A 17,630-nucleotide genomic window follows, 5' to 3' on the forward strand; every position below is an offset into this window, starting at 1 on the left:
ATCGAGAAAACAACTTGCTTCACTTCATCCACTGAAATAGGTTTACACAACACATGATTATGATTTTCCGAAATTACCTTCGGAATATTGCTCAAAAGTGTATCCTGATGTAGAGAATCTAAACTTTACCTCTTGGAAAGCAACTCTATGAAGAAATCCACAACTTCTTTGTTGATATCCTCTAACTTATCTAGGACAACATTAATTTTGTTATTGATGACCATCACCTTATTCCAAGACCGCCTGACCTTAAGTGAATTATGAAAAAACTTTGTGTTCCTATCACCTTCCTTTAGCCAGCCTTTTCTTGATTTTTGTTTCCAGTAAACTTCTTCTCTTGCCAAAATTTCATTAAGTCTAGATTTAAGAGCCTTCTCCTTGTTATAGGCATCCAAAGTCATACCATGGTCCAAAATAGACGACTCCAGATCCTTGAGTTCAGCTTCAACCATGCTTCTATTCACAAAAATGTTTCCAAACTTGACCTTATTCCATTCCTTTAGTTTACCTTTGAGATACTGCAGTTTTTTGAAAAATTTAAAGGCCCACGAACTAGTTTTCACAGGAGCCTCCTGCCACGTAGAAGAAACAAGCTCCTTCAAAGATGGGTCTCACAGCCACATTTTTTCAAATTTAAAAGGGCATCGGATCGGAGCACTATCCAAACATATCAGGAGCTCAATGGGAAAATGGTCAGAAGCCACCAACGATAAGACCCCAGCTTCAAACAAAAGGGGTTTAGAAGCCCAATTACCCCCCAAGAAGAATCTGTCCAACTTCTCTGCAATGTGCTCCCTACCAGTCCTCTGATTTGACCAAGTGAAAGTCCCTTTGTTGGTCTTGACTTCCCGCAAACCATTATCAGAGATAAAGTTTTGGAAGCCCAGTTGGGATATAGTGACACCAACTTTACCACCTTTCTTATCTCCAGAGTCCAAAATGGCCTTAAAATCCCCCCCAAGCACAACCAAGTCCTAGATGAGATTACTCAAAATCATCGAGAGTTGTTTCCAAGTTTCCAATTGTAAGTTGCCTCTCGTGGGTCCATAAACATTGATAAAAAAGAAATCACAATTAATACCAAAAGAGTGAACCTTACACACCTGCCATGATTGCGAATTGATAATTTCTTCAACCTTGATGAGAGTGGGGTTCTAGATTATCCCCAGCCCACCTGAAGATCCCACTGCACTTGAAAAAATCCCTCCAACCTCCCAGCCAACCCGCCGCCTCCTCCAAACTGAGTTTAGTTTCTTGCAAATAAACAATATCTGGCTTCATCTGATCCAGCCCTCGCTTGATCAAACGACGCTTGTCAAGGGCATTACAACCCCTGACATTCCAACTAAGGAGTTTAATTTTCCTTCAAGAAGGGGGCCTCCCTTCCCTACTAATAATTTAGACTGACCTTTGGCATTCCCTGCCATCACCCGAATTCTATTGGGTTTACGACCTCTGGATTTCTTTTCTCCAATAGCAGCTTTGCCAGTTTGAGAGTCAAACTACTGAAGAGTTCGACACTCCAAAATGTCCTCTTCATCAAAAGCACCCCAATCTTCCTCCTCTTCCTCCCAAGGGCTATCATCACCACCATCCCCAAACCTCTCCCTTGTGTTAATGTCCAAGTTGTTATGGTGCTCTTGAACGTGTGTCTCCTCACTATCTAAAGGACAAACCATCTGGGAGCCCACAATACTCGCATCAATTACATTCATGGCAGCTTCCACCTTATTGAGCGCTTCCTCCACAAGCTATGTGGCATCCAAATGGGTTGTTAAGGTTGTCCCTCCATACTTTTCATCCAATTTTGATTCCTCTACAGAAGGTCCAACATTCATCAAATCGGGCCCCAAAGAGGGAAAAACCCTAACATTTTGAGAGTGTGATTGTCCAGCCACCATCTGTAACTCGGCAAAGAGTTCCACTCTAGCTTCCAGTGAGTCCTCAACTAGCTTGCCTTTAGGGCCGATCAAGCAAACCTCCTTCGAATGATCATCCTTGTTACAAACCGAGAATTTCTCCAAGTTCTCCTCAACTTCAATCTATTGCAGCCATCTCTCCGCGTTTGTATTAATCTCAATTCATGCCGGAAGATGGAAAAGGGGTTTCCAGCTAACACAAATCCTTGCATATGAGCTAAAGTATTCGTTTGCAATGGTTTCATCCGATTTGAGGTAAAACCCTAATTTGTTTCTAATCATCTGGGAAACTTCCTCATTCCAGTATTCCCTAGGGAGGTTATAGAGGCACAGCCAAACCAGAACCTCATCCATAGAAGCTTTAATAGGGTTAAAATTTGGATCCCAATCTTTGATGTAGATCCCTCTATCTCCCAAGAAAAAGGTCCCATTGTGTAAAACCCAGTTCTTGTCTTTATTGTTTTATGTTATGACAAGAAAAAAACCATTTGGCATAGTCTTAATATCCACGCTAAAGGGCCACATCTCCTACACGCCACTTCTTAACATGACAGACAACTAACCAATCCCCAAAACATCACTCCATTTTTTACAATCCATGAAGAACGACAACTTGTGGGTGTCGACAGGTTTGGGTTTGAACTTTTCAGACGGTTCAAATCTTGGAATCTTCTTAGGTCTCCACACTTTGTCACAGACCCTCTGTCAATCTGTCTTGGCACCGACTGTGATGGTACTACGTTCGCTAAGGTTAGGGAGTGTTCCCCTTTGGGTCGAGGGAAATCTCTTCTCCACCAACCATGATTTCTGGCATCGGGGCCAAACCCTGACAATCTGTTCTGATCCTCCCAGGCCCACTTAGGTTTCGACCAAGCTCTGAAGCTTGGATTCGTGAAGAATCGTGGCCTGCCATTTTGTCTGAAATCCCTGAATTCCCTAGGTTGCAAGCCTAGTCTCCTTTGCAACGCCATTATTTTTCAAGAAAAATTATTTCATCGATCTCTATTTTTTTTTATTTCTCATACAATCCATATCATATGGATGTTAATAGGTTAGGTTTATAAGTAAACTGAATGTATTGTTTTTCTACCCTTGAATTTTGACTAAAATGTCTCTTTTATTTTTTATTCCTCATCCCATCTCCCATCCATATCATATGGATGTTAATAGGTTAGGTTTACAAGTAAAGTGTATATATAGAAATGCATATTTCTTTTATAATATGACATTTAAGATTAAAATTGTATGATTGATATGGCTTTTATTAAAACTTATTTTATTATTAAAATGAGTGTATAGGATAACATGACTTCCTAGTCTTATCAATCAAATATTATCATTGTTAACATGTAAATACAATTTGGTCAAGCTTCAAACCTAAATATGATGTTCACTTAAAAATAGTGCAAGCTTAATTTTGCTATTCAGATGCTTATTAGATGCACATCAACATCATGATATCACTAGGCAAATTACAACAAAATGTTAACGCAATCCTACTTCCTCAATTTTTATTTTGGAATTGTCCACAACTTATTGAAATTAGGCTTCTTTGTGTAATGTGTTAGTCTCCCCTTTTGCCATTAAGTTGGCTTGGCTTATTAGAAGCTTTCATTGCTATTTTCCTTTGTAAATATCTATATTTAAATAATTTATTGTTTTTCTTTTGTCATGTTTCAACTTATTTGGGTACTAATATATGAGTTTTATGTATAAATTTATTTTTAATGTAGGGTTATTGGCCAAATTATTTATTTTTAATCCAATCTCATCACTTTGAAGTGGTTTCTTTCTTTTTTAATTTGACTAATTTGGACAATATTCTAAGATTAAATATGTACATATACAAAAACTACACTCATATGTAGCCTTTCCACTGATTCGGGCATCTATTTTTTCAATGTATGTGTTGATTTTCTTATATCACATGGTACACACATTTTCTTATTAATCCTTGCAGAGCAATGAAGCATAATACACCAATGACATTCTTCATGGTTAGGTACATGTTACATGCATATTTCTTTCATTAATTCCCTCTTATGTATTATTTCTCAATCTACCATCCATTTTTTTCCCTATAGAATGCATCTACATCCATATAATTGTCTAAATGGAACACACTTGCATCTTGGTATGATGCAAAAGATAGCTCATTCAACATATGACATATAATCAATTCTAAGTTTTTCACGCATATTAAAGCTTATATCCTCAAGTTATTTATAAATTAAGATCATAACTATTCATGTTTGTACTATAATGATGATTCTTAATAGTAATGGAAGTGGTCACATAATAGTGTATAGACTCAAATCTAACAATTGGTGCCATAAGGTAAATTGAGGAATAATAAGCACCTTGCTTTTTCAATATAATTCACATCTCCAATATAATTCATTGAGCAAGCTTTGGAATGTGGATTTTCTCTCTTAAAAGAGTTTCTCCCACATAAAATTAGTACTATGTGTTCTATTGATTATTATTAGGATTTCAGTATTTTAGATGAGTTAATTGTTATTTATAATAACATAAAGTAAATCTATTAATAGATATAAATGATGATCAATAATAAATAATTAATTATGAACATAGAATCACAAACACAAAATTAATGTGAGAAGAACCATAAAGTGAAAGCCCCACAAAAACATTATATATTAGATAACTTACTTGATTGCCTATCAAAACTAGACAAATGACCTTGAAGATAAATCTCCTCTCATCTCCCAAATGATCTCCAAAGATCCTTTTGTATAGAATAATAATTTATAAATTTCCAAATCTCCTTGATATCCAAATTTCAAATTCAAGCATAAGATAAAGGTTCTATTTTGCATTTTCTTTCCACATCTTAATGTAGTTTTTATATTTTATCAAAAGAAGAATGAATAACAATGAGTGCAACTCAAGATGATCCATCAAATGGATTGATGCTCCTTCAGTAGATGGGTTGGCAGGGAATTGTTTTTTATTATTAAAGCATCAAAACAAGGACGTTGACCCTATACAAAGACAAGCCACACATGCCACTTATAGCTGGTCAAGAATAGATCACTTCAGCACTCTAGCTAAACAACTAGTAACCCACATCAAGGGTGGAGAGAAATTTCACCCACAACTTGGGGAAGAGTTTGGGAAGAAGAGGAAGAACGGTTTCTCTTTCGTCGATGAACAACAATCCAAGCAATACTATCATTTGGAACATCAATGCATGGGGAGCAAGAGTGGAAATCCCCTCAGTTAGACTGTCAGCACAAGGAGCATAGTGCTAACTAAGCGACACATCAACTACCAAAGGTTGGAGCAGAACAAGAGCAACAGGTGGAGAAGGGTTCACAAGGCTAGAGGGGGCCACACCAACAAGAAGAGGCGGAAAAGAATCCACGGGGCTTGAGGAGGCTAAACCAACAACGGGAGGTAAAACATCATCTTGGAAGGAGTCATCATCAACCTGTGAAGAGTCATTACAGAAAGAATTGGAAGCCAAGACAATCAACTGATCACCATCAACATCTTTCCACCAAGTGGCAGTGCCTTTACAACACAAGAGAGAACAATCTATGACAAAGTGACCAGTAGAGAAGCAACAATGACATTGAAAGGGGAGGCCCTTATAATCCAATGACTAAGTCCATGGCCTATCCCCAACCATAAGAACCACACCTCTAGGAAGAGGCATGGAGATGTCAATATTGATCATAATGCGTGCAAATATATAAAGACCCATGAAGGAAGTGGTATCATCAACCTTCAAGAAGTTGCCGATAGAGTTGCCAATGGCCTCAAAACAAGAATTCTCCCAAAAATGAAGGTGAAGATTGTGAAGATGAACCCACACTGAGTGGTTCAGTAAGAAGCTTAAAGGGTGTCTAGGGTTTGACCAAGAAAGAGTGAGCACCCCAAGCCCACATCTTGCTCAACACCAAATCACGGTCATCAGATGAAACAAAAGAAGCAATAAAAAAACCCTTAGCACAAGGAAAAAACTCAATGTTACCAACAACCGAGGGCTTTCAAGAATCCGTCACCCATCGATGAAGATCTGGGCGAGAAGTCAAAAGACTGACAAATCGACACACCAACAAACAACAAACAACAAATGGGGGAAGTCTTGGCATAAACAAGAGGAAAAGATTTCTCCTTGGGAGGAAGGGCAGCAGCAGGTTTAACAACACGAGCAAAGCTCTGTCCATCAGCAGTAGAAAGAGGCTTTGGGGGCGGGGGGAACTTAACACCCACACCACCATAAGACACGAGAAGGTCTACGAGGAGAATGCACAGAGGGCAAAACCTTCTCACAAGAAACAATGAGAACTAGTGCAGAAGCCCCACCAGGAAGGGCCGCCCTCAAAACCCAGGAATCGGCAGCCCAGACCCCACCAAGGGCCCAGCAGCATCCACGCCAGAGAGCCCAGACAAAGGCACAACAACAACCACACACGCTGGAGAAGGCGCAGAGAACCAGAGGCAGGAGTGGGAGACATTGCAGGAGCTTTCAAAATTGTCCCATGAGCGGGAACCAATCCGTTTGTGAGAGACATATTGAGCTTTACTATCTTGGCAGGGTATTGTTTATTTAGAGGTCGGTGTTAATACTTTCAATGATATCAAGAAGCTAGGTGAAATAAAAACCTTGTTTCCACATGAGGGCTCTCATAAAGCTCAAGAGTGATATCGTCTATGCAACCTCAAATTGACCAATTAGATATGCACACAGAATCAAACAGATACAGGTGGCAACCCACAATAGATGAAGCCCCTTGATTGATGACAGCCTAACATAAACCATCCATAGATAACCAACTGGAAAAGTGTAGAATATCATTGAAAATGTTTGGTGAATAAACTAAAGTGCATGTGAGGGTGACAAAATACTAGTTCATGGATAGTAAAAACCCTTTGAGGGAACAGGACGATTCTGAACTTTACTCTACCATGTTGAGCGGTGCTAGTGTTTACAATCAATCGGCATACATTCAGACATCATAATTTTGCTTTGCTCAAGCAATGTGATATATATCACAAAATGATAGTATTGCAATCCTAGAGAGATCAAAAAAGCCCAGTCTTCAATGTTCCATTAGAATAAGACAACAATTTTTTAAAGGATATAAATCAGGAGGAAAATGTGAAATAGCAAACCAAAACACTGTCTAGGAGAAGCAAGCAAGTGGGATCGTTTATTAGCAGAACTCAATAGCCAAACTGAAGTTCAAGATCAAGATCACTCCAAAAGGCTAATACATTTAAGCTATTGTAACTGCAATTGCGCTTCCTGTTGAAGGTTAATCAAATGCCCATTGTGTACAAGGGTCAAGAAGAACAATTTAAAAGGGAAATTTGGCCAAAGCCAACTGAACCCAACATAAAAGATCTTATAATAATTGTGATTTCTGGAAGCTAAGATAGAATCACAAGCAATTTATTTAATTGCAATGTTTTATGGAAGGATTATTACACATGCATGTATTGTGCCATTTGCAGGTTCCTTATTCGGTGCTCATACTTCAGCTGGGACATCTTCAAAAAATATTGAGATGTTAGCTCCTTGAATACAACAGTGATCTCTTTGTGATCCTTCTCCAATGCCGGAACTCTAGCAAGAACTTTGCATTGTGAAGAATCAACTTTCTGATTATTTGGCCAAGATTGTTGGACCCTTTGACTCTGGAGATTGGCTTTGTTGGTGTCAAGTTTGTCCTATGTTTCCATAGTTTTAGCGTTGCATCCCTTGGGTCTGTCACTTTCTTTGGAGAATATCCTGTGTTAAGTGTATAATTAATATATTATGTTTGTTCTTCTGCAAGTATGGAAACAATAAAGAATCAATAACTGCGTTGCAAAGGAGAACAGAAATACAGAAATATAGGGCCCAAATTTAATTTATACATCCATTGTCTCATCGTGCTGTATACAAAAATCCCAGAATTCTTGAAATGGATAATCCCACGCCTCAAGCCAAAAATAAAACCCTAGATAATATAATCTGAAATCCAGGAAAAAAATCCGTTGTCAGGGCATTTTGTATCTTAAATAATCAATTCATCTGATGGTACATCATTCTTAAGTTGTCTAACTGGAAAATATTTATCAATACTCATTTTCCTCAGGATATTCTTGTACAGTATGCTTTTATTTCAATGATAAATTTAAAATTTAGAAAAGATCAGCTTTCCACCTTTCTCAAAGAGTTTAACATCAAGCATTTCAGATGCCAATGTAAGTGCCAATAGATTTTTAAAGAGCAGAAACTCCTATCATTAACTTTTATTAATCACATTTTTATTACTATCCCCCATTAGTAAAATTAATGTCTTGTTGGTCTAACATTTGGCACTAACACAGAAGAGGCAACTGTAAAGAAAATATGTACAGATCATGGTTTCGTTAAATATTGTTGAACAGCAAGTGCAAATAAATGTTTTCTCAGCTGACTTTTAAATAGGCCTTGCATTGATGCAATTAAAAAGAATTGCACTTTATATGATCTTCCAAAATGGAAAATACAACCAGGTACATACTAAAAATACATGCAAAAATTGGCATCTTTCATGAAACAAATTGAAGGGTTTGGTCACACCGCCCCCTGTCAATATTGCAAGAACAACCATGGAACATGAACAATTGCAATATCGCATACATAGAAATGCCAAATAAAGAGGATAGGTCAGGGACATTTGGCCATACATCTTACCAATTTACTCTTTAACCGAGAACTAGTCTTAGTGTGTATATTAAAAAAGAGATCAGCTGAGAAGCAATTTCCATGCATGTTTTCAACAAGCTGTTTCTCTTGTAACAGTCTAACAATACCTGAATACCCCATGGAAGAGGCTAACTGTAAAGGAGTTTCACCTTTAATGCTCGTTGCATTTACATCAGCACCATGTTTTATCAAATACTCCACAACATCTTTGCGTCCAGTCTCTGATGCACAATGCAAAGGTGTAAATCCATTATCATCCAAACTATTGATTTCAGCTCCCTCTTGGTGCAAAAACTTCACAGTGTCAAGATGGCCCTTGAATGCAGCCCTGTGCAGAGCAGACCATCCATGTTGATCTTTTCCATTTACCATGGCTCCTTGTGCAAGGCAGCTTTTCAATGTAATTACATCACCCTCCCTTGATGTCTTTTGCAGCATATCACCCAAATGCAGGGCATCCAATAGATGCTTATGCCCTTTGTCAAGGGCTAGTCCAAGAGCAGTTTTCCCATCATTAGTTCTGGCATATTTATTGCCACTTACAAGAAGAACTTTGATAATATCTAGGTAGCCGCAAGCTGCAGCACAGTGTATTACAGTCCATCCATCTTTATCTTTAGCATCTACATTGGCACCTGCACCAACCAAGAGCTGGACTGACTCAAGATGCCTATCAATAACAGATAAATATAATGGAGTTTTGCCCTCAATATCCTGCGCATTGATATTAGCTCCTGAAAATAGTATGAAATTTAAAATCTGTACATAATTGCCAGAAGCTGCAACATGTAAGGCTGTGTGACCTCTGGCATCTGCAATCTCTGTGTTTGCTCCAGATGAAAGAAGAGTTTTGACTGTCTCAACATGTCCATGAAATGCTGCTTCTAACAATGGTGATTTTTGGGTCGAATTCTTTGCATCCACTATTGCTCCAGAATCAAGAAGATCTTGCACAATTTCACTGTTTCCCCTGATGGCTGCAATGTGAAGAGGAGTAAGATCATGTTCATATTTGCTGTTCACATCCTTGCATCGTAAAAGTACCTCTTTAACATCATTTGAGGAGCCACTTTCAACCAAACTTCTTAGGATCAGGTTCCCCGTGTATACAACCTTTAAAGTTGCATCAGTAAAGATGTGATTATTCTTTGAAAATAATTCATTCAACTCAGAATCAGTAGCTTTCCCTGTAGGCAGCATTAAGCTCTTCACAACGAACTTGTCTTCACTTACAGGGATTGATGAAGGCAATTCTGCCTGTGCTGCCGTTGTCACTTCAACTAAAATCTCACACAGTGGAGATATAATGGCCAGGCCAGGTCTCACCGCATATTTCTTTGGTTCTGTTGTCGAAATCTTAAATGCTACTGACATTGTGTGCATCAGATTTCGCACCCGGAAGGTATTCTGGGCCTTTTGGCCTCTCTTAAAATCAATCGTAATCTCCACTGGGTCAACTGCTACTAGCCTATCCATGTCCCCTAGAAATAAAATGATACTTGTACCCTTTTCTTTGAGAAACTAAATAATCACAAAGATTTCAGAGAGGATGTTCTGGTTCAAAGATTCAAATCCTATTTTTTATTCACACATAATTGGATAGGACAAACCCTCTTTTTGGGCATGTAAATGCGAGATTACTGGACATTTTCAATTTTCAGAGATGGGTGTGATTCTTATATTTACAGAGACAACTTTTGATACAACTCTTATTTTTAATACAAACCCAGTTGGACAGGACATATATTAGGTCAGGGCATGGAAAGTTGGGACTTTCACGATTTGCAGAGCTGAGTTGATTCCTAATTTTACAGAGAATGTTCAGATTGATATATTATTCCCGATCCCACACCTAAATTGATAGGGAAGACCCTCTTGCAAGGTATGCAAAGAAGAGGCTACTAGACTTCTATCGTTTGCAGAGCTGGGGCAAATCTTTTTGCAATAAGGTGTAACACATAGGTCATCCCAGTTGACTACTGTCCTCGAATAGTGTTGATCACCCGCTGAAGAATTTCTTTGCTGCTGAGCTATGAACAAATCCTGCTTTTAATTACATATCCAATTGAATAAGGGCAAACCCTCTTACAAGTTATGCAAAGTTGAGACTATTGGACTTGTATCATTTGCAGGGTAAAAGTGATTCATATAAGGTGTAATGAACAGGTCATTGGAATTGCTTACCGTCTGAAACCGGCGCCTATCCACTGCTGCAAAATTTCTCTGCAGTCAAGCTTTAAACTCAGAGTAATCCCTGGGTCATCAAGATATCAAGCAAACTACTACTACCGAGTTTCCCTTCCTGGCGAATTTCTGACCAGCTGAGCCCCAGGTTATCAAGATCGCTGAACCCTGAGGACTAATATCTCTTGTATTTGTTGAAGAGTTTTTCTGCAACCAAGCTTGAAACTAGATGTAATTCTGGAGTGATCGTGATTGCCTGCCAGTAATTACTGCTGGGTACCCGTTTATAAGGAATTTCTCTGCAGCCATCCATTGAACTCAGACATCTTAATAAGCATAGATTGGTATTTGAGCCATGTGCCCCTTTTGCCCCTAATCAATTGAGCATCTCAAACAGCAGTTATTCCTTATTGCTGAAATTGATTTTCAGTTGAAAAAACCAAAATCCTCCTAAATGAATGTGCCTAACCCAAACAATTCATTGACCTTCCAAATAAAAATCTCTCTGGAATGTAGAACCCCATCAAGAAACCACAAAGGCATCTACATTATTTGCTTGTTTAACAACCTGCTTATCTTATATCATAAAAAGTCAAGCTAGAGGAAGAAAACGTGGACTGGACGAGGATCAAACCAATGAAATAACCCAGCAAAAAGGGCCAAAGGCCCACAATAGAGATCCTATTGTTAGTCTTTTTACAGTGCCTCCAACAACTACCCCACTTGATTAAATCCACCTCGGATCAATTTCCCCCACCAATAAATCTTCCTCGGATCACCATTACCAATCACACTCACAACTACCCCGGTATTATGAAATAAGATTTATAAGCACACAGAGACAATGAAATAGGAATAATCTTTCATGTCATGTAAAGACCACGCAAAAGTATACAGTGTCTCCTACGCCAAAAACATTCAACCCGCGTTTCCGTGCAGGACCTGATTAGCTTTGAATAAGTCATGTTTACCACCTCAACACGAAAAGGAATCATCCCGGTCGCTCACCGACACCAAAGTTTTTATATATTTTGGTTCACTTTCAGATGAGGAACAGTTTCCCCATCAAGTTGACAAACGTTGATTAAATTGATGCAAAACTGAGATTGTGGGAACAATTTTACATATGCAAATTTAACTGTAGTGTGGTTGAATGGACTATGTTGTCATCTTGTGATCCAGATTGGGAGGCGCCCCCACATGAACAGCTACAACTTTCGCCCTGTTCAAACTCTTACAATGTAATTTTGCATAGTAGTAAAAAAAAAGAATTTTATGGATTGATTTGGAGATCCTTTCTTGGTGTAGTTGGAGAACCTCTGCAATGATTAATACAATTTTTTGTTTTTAAGATGGAGTTGGACTGCAATTCCTATGTAGATACTTATTCTCTACAGATATTCTCTGTAATAGATTATTCTTTTTTGTATGCATCCATTTATGGATATGTGAGCATGTATACAAAAGTGTTAGGAGTTGTTTCTTGGTGTAATTTTTTAAAAAGTATTATTATGGATTGGAAATATCATATCTATTATTATATATAGGTATGTGTTGGTGTAATTTTTTAAAAAGTATTATTATGGATTGGAAATATCATATCTATTATTATATATAGGTATGTGTTAGAGTTGTTTCTTGGTGTAACTGATTATAGATTTTTTTTTAAGTATTATTATGGATTGGAAATATCAATATTTAGGTATATACAAAGTATATATTTTGTTAAAAAAATAAGTTTATTTTTATAAATGATTTTGAGTTGTCTTTAAAGTTATGTATTCAAAGAAATTGTCTCAATTTATTTTTACTATCACATAAAAATAAGGCAAAACATTTTCATATTGTCAATAACGCTTGAAGTTAAAACAATTGACGATTACATTTACATCAATGTCCAACACTTTCGAATTTTTTTTGTCTTTGTCAAATGTTGCACCAACCTAAAAAAAGGACTACTGACATAAATACAAATTAGTGAACATCTTATGTAGGTACTTAGGTAAAATTCCATTTAAAAGAGAATCACGTCGTTAGGACAAAATCTTGTCATTTGAACCATATTGTAGATGCAACAACATTCCAAAATAAAATATTGAGGGAGGCTTAGTGATAGTCCAACACTGGGGTAAATAATAAACTAAGTTTAGCTTGGTCTAAATGTCAGTATGGGGATCGTAAGCTTGAAAAAGGTGTCGTGGCAATCTGCACAAGTGTTGTAGGTAGCAAGCTAAGTGGGGATGAAAATGCAACTAGAAAACATGAAATCTACTTAAATGAAAATCCGAATAGTAAACATCAAATCACACTTGTGATCAATGCAAAAATAATTCATAACACAATCTAAAGCATCACCACAAAAATATACACACATTACCGAAGCAATAAATATAGAAAACATCACCAAGATTCCCCATGGGCTAGGCCCTTGCTTCTGGTTCGCACAGTGGAAGGAACGGAAATCTTTCTACCCGGTTCAATCATGCAAAACATTCTTTTATTTATAAAAAATAATGCAACTCAACATCAAGGTCCACATATAGAAATCTGCTCACATCCAAGTTTGTCTCATAGCTTATATTATGCTACTTATATATATGTTTGTGGCAACAATAGTGAAAAATAGGAAATGAAGAATTTATGTTTTCTCCAAACTAATAATAAACACATATTTATCATAGATTATTCTCCTCTACAACTAGCACACAAATCATGGGTCTTCTTCTCAATTAGATCCTGCAAATCATATTTGATGTGGCAGTAATGAAACAATTGGTAGGCATGTCTATGTGCTGAAATGCCCACTATGAGGTGGCAACTTGGTTGAACATATATGAAATATCGGGTTGCATAAATGGAATGATGATGATGGAATGTGAAAAGAACTTAGCATGGAGTGTTAGAAACATGAAATGAATCCACATGAATGAAGAATGCAAGTAGAAAGAGGAATGAAAAGACCACCTAAACAGTCAATAGAATGCATGTGTCCAACCATGAAAACTAGAGTTAGCCACAAGTCGTACTTTTTTGAAGAAGGTGACATGAAGGTTTCTGCATAAAAGGCAACAGGATGTTTGCATTCTTCTTCTTCTATGATTGGTATATTACAAAATATATTTGGCAAGGCTTAAAATAACGATGCTTATTAGTAAAGACAATCAATAATTAATTTTCATATTTTTATCCCAAAACTATATTAACTACTACTTCTATATATTTATTCACATGTAGCGTAAAATGGTATGGAATGATATAAAAATAGAATATTAAAATATTACTGAAGCCATATGGGAAAGGCTAAAATGTGGCATAGCTTGGGACATAAATAGCTCTCATCACCTTGTTTAAATTTTACTGATTTACTTCTAATACATTGCTTTTTAAGTGATTATGAGCCACAATTAAAAAATTTATGTTCAAAATAACTAGCCTTAGTCCCTCTCAATTTCATTTTAGCACAAGTTTATTTACAATCTTAGTTAATTTGTCTCAATTAATTTATCACACTAATCTCCTTAACTTATCTAGAGTTTGAACACATTTGTTATTTTGTTATTTCTAACACTCATCTACTTAACTTATCGTCTATCTCCTTAACTTACGTGCTTTTTTGGGTAAGTGCATAGAAATGGGGAACTAAAAAGGGGTCTTAAGTTGCCACTTTTCTTTAAATAAAACAAGGTTGATCTTGAATGAAAAATTGAAGATAGTTATGCCCAAAATTTTAAGACCCAACAAGAACAAGAGTCGTAGTGCTTTAAATTTACTTTATAAAGTACTATTTTTTAAATGGTGGAGATTACGAGGTTCAAATAGGGGAACACACAAAGTGGTCTTATTTTTTGTCAAAAAAGAATAACATAGTCTTTAGTGTGGTCCCCCTAAAATGCTAGTTTTTTAATATTTAAAAAATCACTTCTATGAAAAATTAGCTGACACCATGTAGTTTAGGCTTGATTTTTCTGTTACTTTTTAATGAATATATGATTTTTTACCAATTTTCAAAGTGGACACATCCTAAAAACCAAAAAATTGAGTGTGCAAACCCTTATTTTTTAAAAACTAATCAAAAATTATTTTTTAAAATTGTGTATAGAATTGAATGTAGTTTCTAAGATTAAAACTTATTTTAGATTTTTTGGAACAAGTAAAAATCGAAGTGAAAAATATCATAAGTAAGTTTTTGACAAAAAATGGAGACACTAGAAAACAAAATTAAAGATCAAAGCCTTAACATATTCAAAATGTGAAAAGAAAAACATGCTTAAAAAGCTAAGAGATAACTTAATGTTATTATGGTATATTTTAACTCGACATTGAAATATGTGCAAACTTGATGGATAACATGCTTAAGATTACATCATTTTTTGAGAAATTGCAAAAAACATGCATGTGGGCATTGAAATGTCAGTCCAACCCTTTGGTTGGATGCCCAAAGAAAATCCAACCCTAAGGGTTGGAAATTTTAAGTAGACAATAACATGAACACATATATAGTGCACTTGTGCTATAATATACTCATAATTATGTGAATTATCCAATCTCTCTCTCTCTCTCTCTCTCTCTACTTTCTACATCACATATCTCTCTACTTATATCTATCAAGTAACTCTCTCTCTCTCTCTCTCTCTCTCTCTCTCTCTCTCTCTCTCTCTCTCTCTCTCTCTCTCTCTCTCTCTCTCTTTACCTACCTCTCCCTCCCTCATTCCCTTTGTAGTTCTCTCTCTCTCTCTCTCTCTCTCTCTCTCTCTCTCTCTCTCTCTCTCTCTCTCTCTCTCTCTCTCTCTCTCTCTCTCTCTCACACACACACACACACACACACACTTACACTCTTTGTCTCCCTCCTTTCTCTATGTCTCTAATTTTCTCTACCTACCTTACTATCTCATTCACTCTTTATCTTTGTTTCTCTCAATGTATTTTCCTCTTTCTCTCTCTCTCCCTCCCTCCCTCCTCCCTCCTTCCCTCCCTTCCTCTCTATCTCTCTTTGTCTCAATCTCTAACTCTTCCTTCTCTCCCTATTAGAATTGTTAATGGGTATCATTACAAGACCACATTATAATGTGCTCTCATTTCTTGGAATCACAAAAAATAATAAAATAGCTTGTGGACCTCGTGATTAGGACTTGCATGCTCTTATTATTTTTTTTCCAATTTGAGCTTTATTTGATAAATAAGTGTTTTTTCATTGTGTTGACAAAATATCAATCATTGTTTACATATTCCACCACCTTTTTTGTTTTGTCAATGTAGAAGTAAATTGCATGTTTTTAGGCCGAATTTGATTTTATGAACCATATTTTCATGTTCCTAGCATTATAATGTTAATTATCATGTTTTTTGTTTGAATTTGATAATATAAAATTGTAGTTTTTATAAGTTTTACTAATTGTATTAGATCGATATAGAACTAAACATTGAATACATAGGAAGTTCACAAAATCTCAAATTTTGGAGTGTTGTGAAGTCAAAAATAAACTAGACATAATTGTGCAATTAGTGAAATCAAATATTAAAGTTTAAGGTATGTTCTTTTTATCTTTCTACCTTTTTTGCATACCACATTGTCAACATAGTTCATATGCTACATATCATAGTATTAATCCACTTCATTGCAACCCAATTGTTAAGCTAAAACACATAACCATTGTTTAATTGTAGTCCTTTTCAGTTTTTAATTCTTTTTGCATTCTTTTTCTTGCCTTTGTGTTTATGTAGCCATGTTACTAGCTAATATGTGAATGATACGAAGACACCTTAATTGGTCCATGTTGACACAAGTGAAAATATGTCACATTGCTATCTCATATTCCTAAAGTCACTTATTAATCTTACTTTGTTCTTTTTAGTGTGCATATGATCCTATATTGCCATACCATGATTTTAAATCTTACATATCAAGCCCGCATTGATAAATCACACTTCAAAAGCTCCCACATTAGGTTGGAGATAGTATTCCTTACCTTCTCACATATTATGCTCATATATGTATCAAGGGTGTCATATTTTATTTCTAGTCACAACCTAGGCCTTTAATGCTATATCTTTATATTTGGTGCATCATGCCTTCCCTGCCACTCATGAGCTCTTCATTGTACTATTATTCCCCCTAGCAATATTCAACTATACATTTGCTTTGGTATCAAATCGACTCATATTACTTCTGTCTAAATTCTTTCTTATCTATATGGACATCATTACACATTGAATATGAAATTACATCAACACATATTTTGAGTTGCATTATGGGGCATCATGCATTCCACTTTTTACATTTGAGACAACATTTCCATATCTTCACATTAGGGGCATCATGAATACTTGATTTTTACACACGTTTGAAACTTACTAGATTATCTTTACCCAAATAAGGTCTCTTATTTGATCTAATCTTTCATAATTACTTCTTATATTGTTGCATTCACCCAATTCATTCATGTCCTAAGTGACCACGTTAACATATTGGGAAGCATCACACCATCTATTTTATCACATTGGGATGTCACATATTTCATTTTATCGCATTAGGGAGATCATGCCTTCCCTTTTATCAAAATGGGGGCATAATGTATTCTCTCTTTATCACAATGGGGGGCATCAATACTTACCATTCAAAATAATCATGCATCCTCTTTACTAATTGCAGCTTCATAGACATGTTATTCTATTTTTTAAGTATCTGTTGGATATTAGAGTTGTTGGAATGTGTTGTTGTCATTGATGTCAACATATTCCTATGTTGCAGAGAATTGGTTTGTTGCAGAGAGTTGTTTGGGTGATTTGTTGCAGACGTGCTAATGCAGAGTAATGGGTTT

General features: G+C 36.3%; 1 protein-coding gene across 8 annotated transcripts; it reads right to left on the reverse strand.

Annotated features, from left to right (window-relative positions):
• Positions 1-7,200: 7,200 nt before the first annotated feature.
• LOC131075973 (protein VAPYRIN) lies at positions 7,201-12,020 on the reverse strand. 8 transcript variants are annotated; one of them, XM_059210971.1, is made up of 3 exons: positions 10,813-12,020; positions 8,736-10,671; positions 7,201-7,683 (listed from the first exon to the last, which is right to left on the reverse strand). In XM_059210971.1, the coding sequence occupies exons 2-3, from the start codon at positions 10,102-10,104 to the stop codon at positions 7,463-7,465; spliced, it is 1,590 nt and encodes a 529-aa protein (XP_059066954.1). In that variant the 5' UTR covers positions 10,105-10,671; positions 10,813-12,020; the 3' UTR covers positions 7,201-7,462. The 8 variants fall into 8 exon arrangements, 4 of the variants coding, with proteins under 4 accessions (XP_059066954.1, XP_059066953.1, XP_057868966.2 ...); XR_009113292.2 differs by adding an exon at positions 7,812-7,908 and having other exon boundaries at positions 7,541-7,722; positions 8,778-12,011; XR_009113291.2 differs by adding an exon at positions 7,812-7,908 and having other exon boundaries at positions 7,541-7,722; positions 8,736-12,011.
• Between the last annotated feature and the right edge of the window lie 5,610 nt (positions 12,021-17,630).

This window comes from Cryptomeria japonica, chromosome 9 (assembly GCF_030272615.1).
Source record: "Cryptomeria japonica chromosome 9, Sugi_1.0, whole genome shotgun sequence".
Lineage (NCBI taxonomy): Eukaryota > Viridiplantae > Streptophyta > Pinopsida > Cupressales > Cupressaceae > Cryptomeria > Cryptomeria japonica.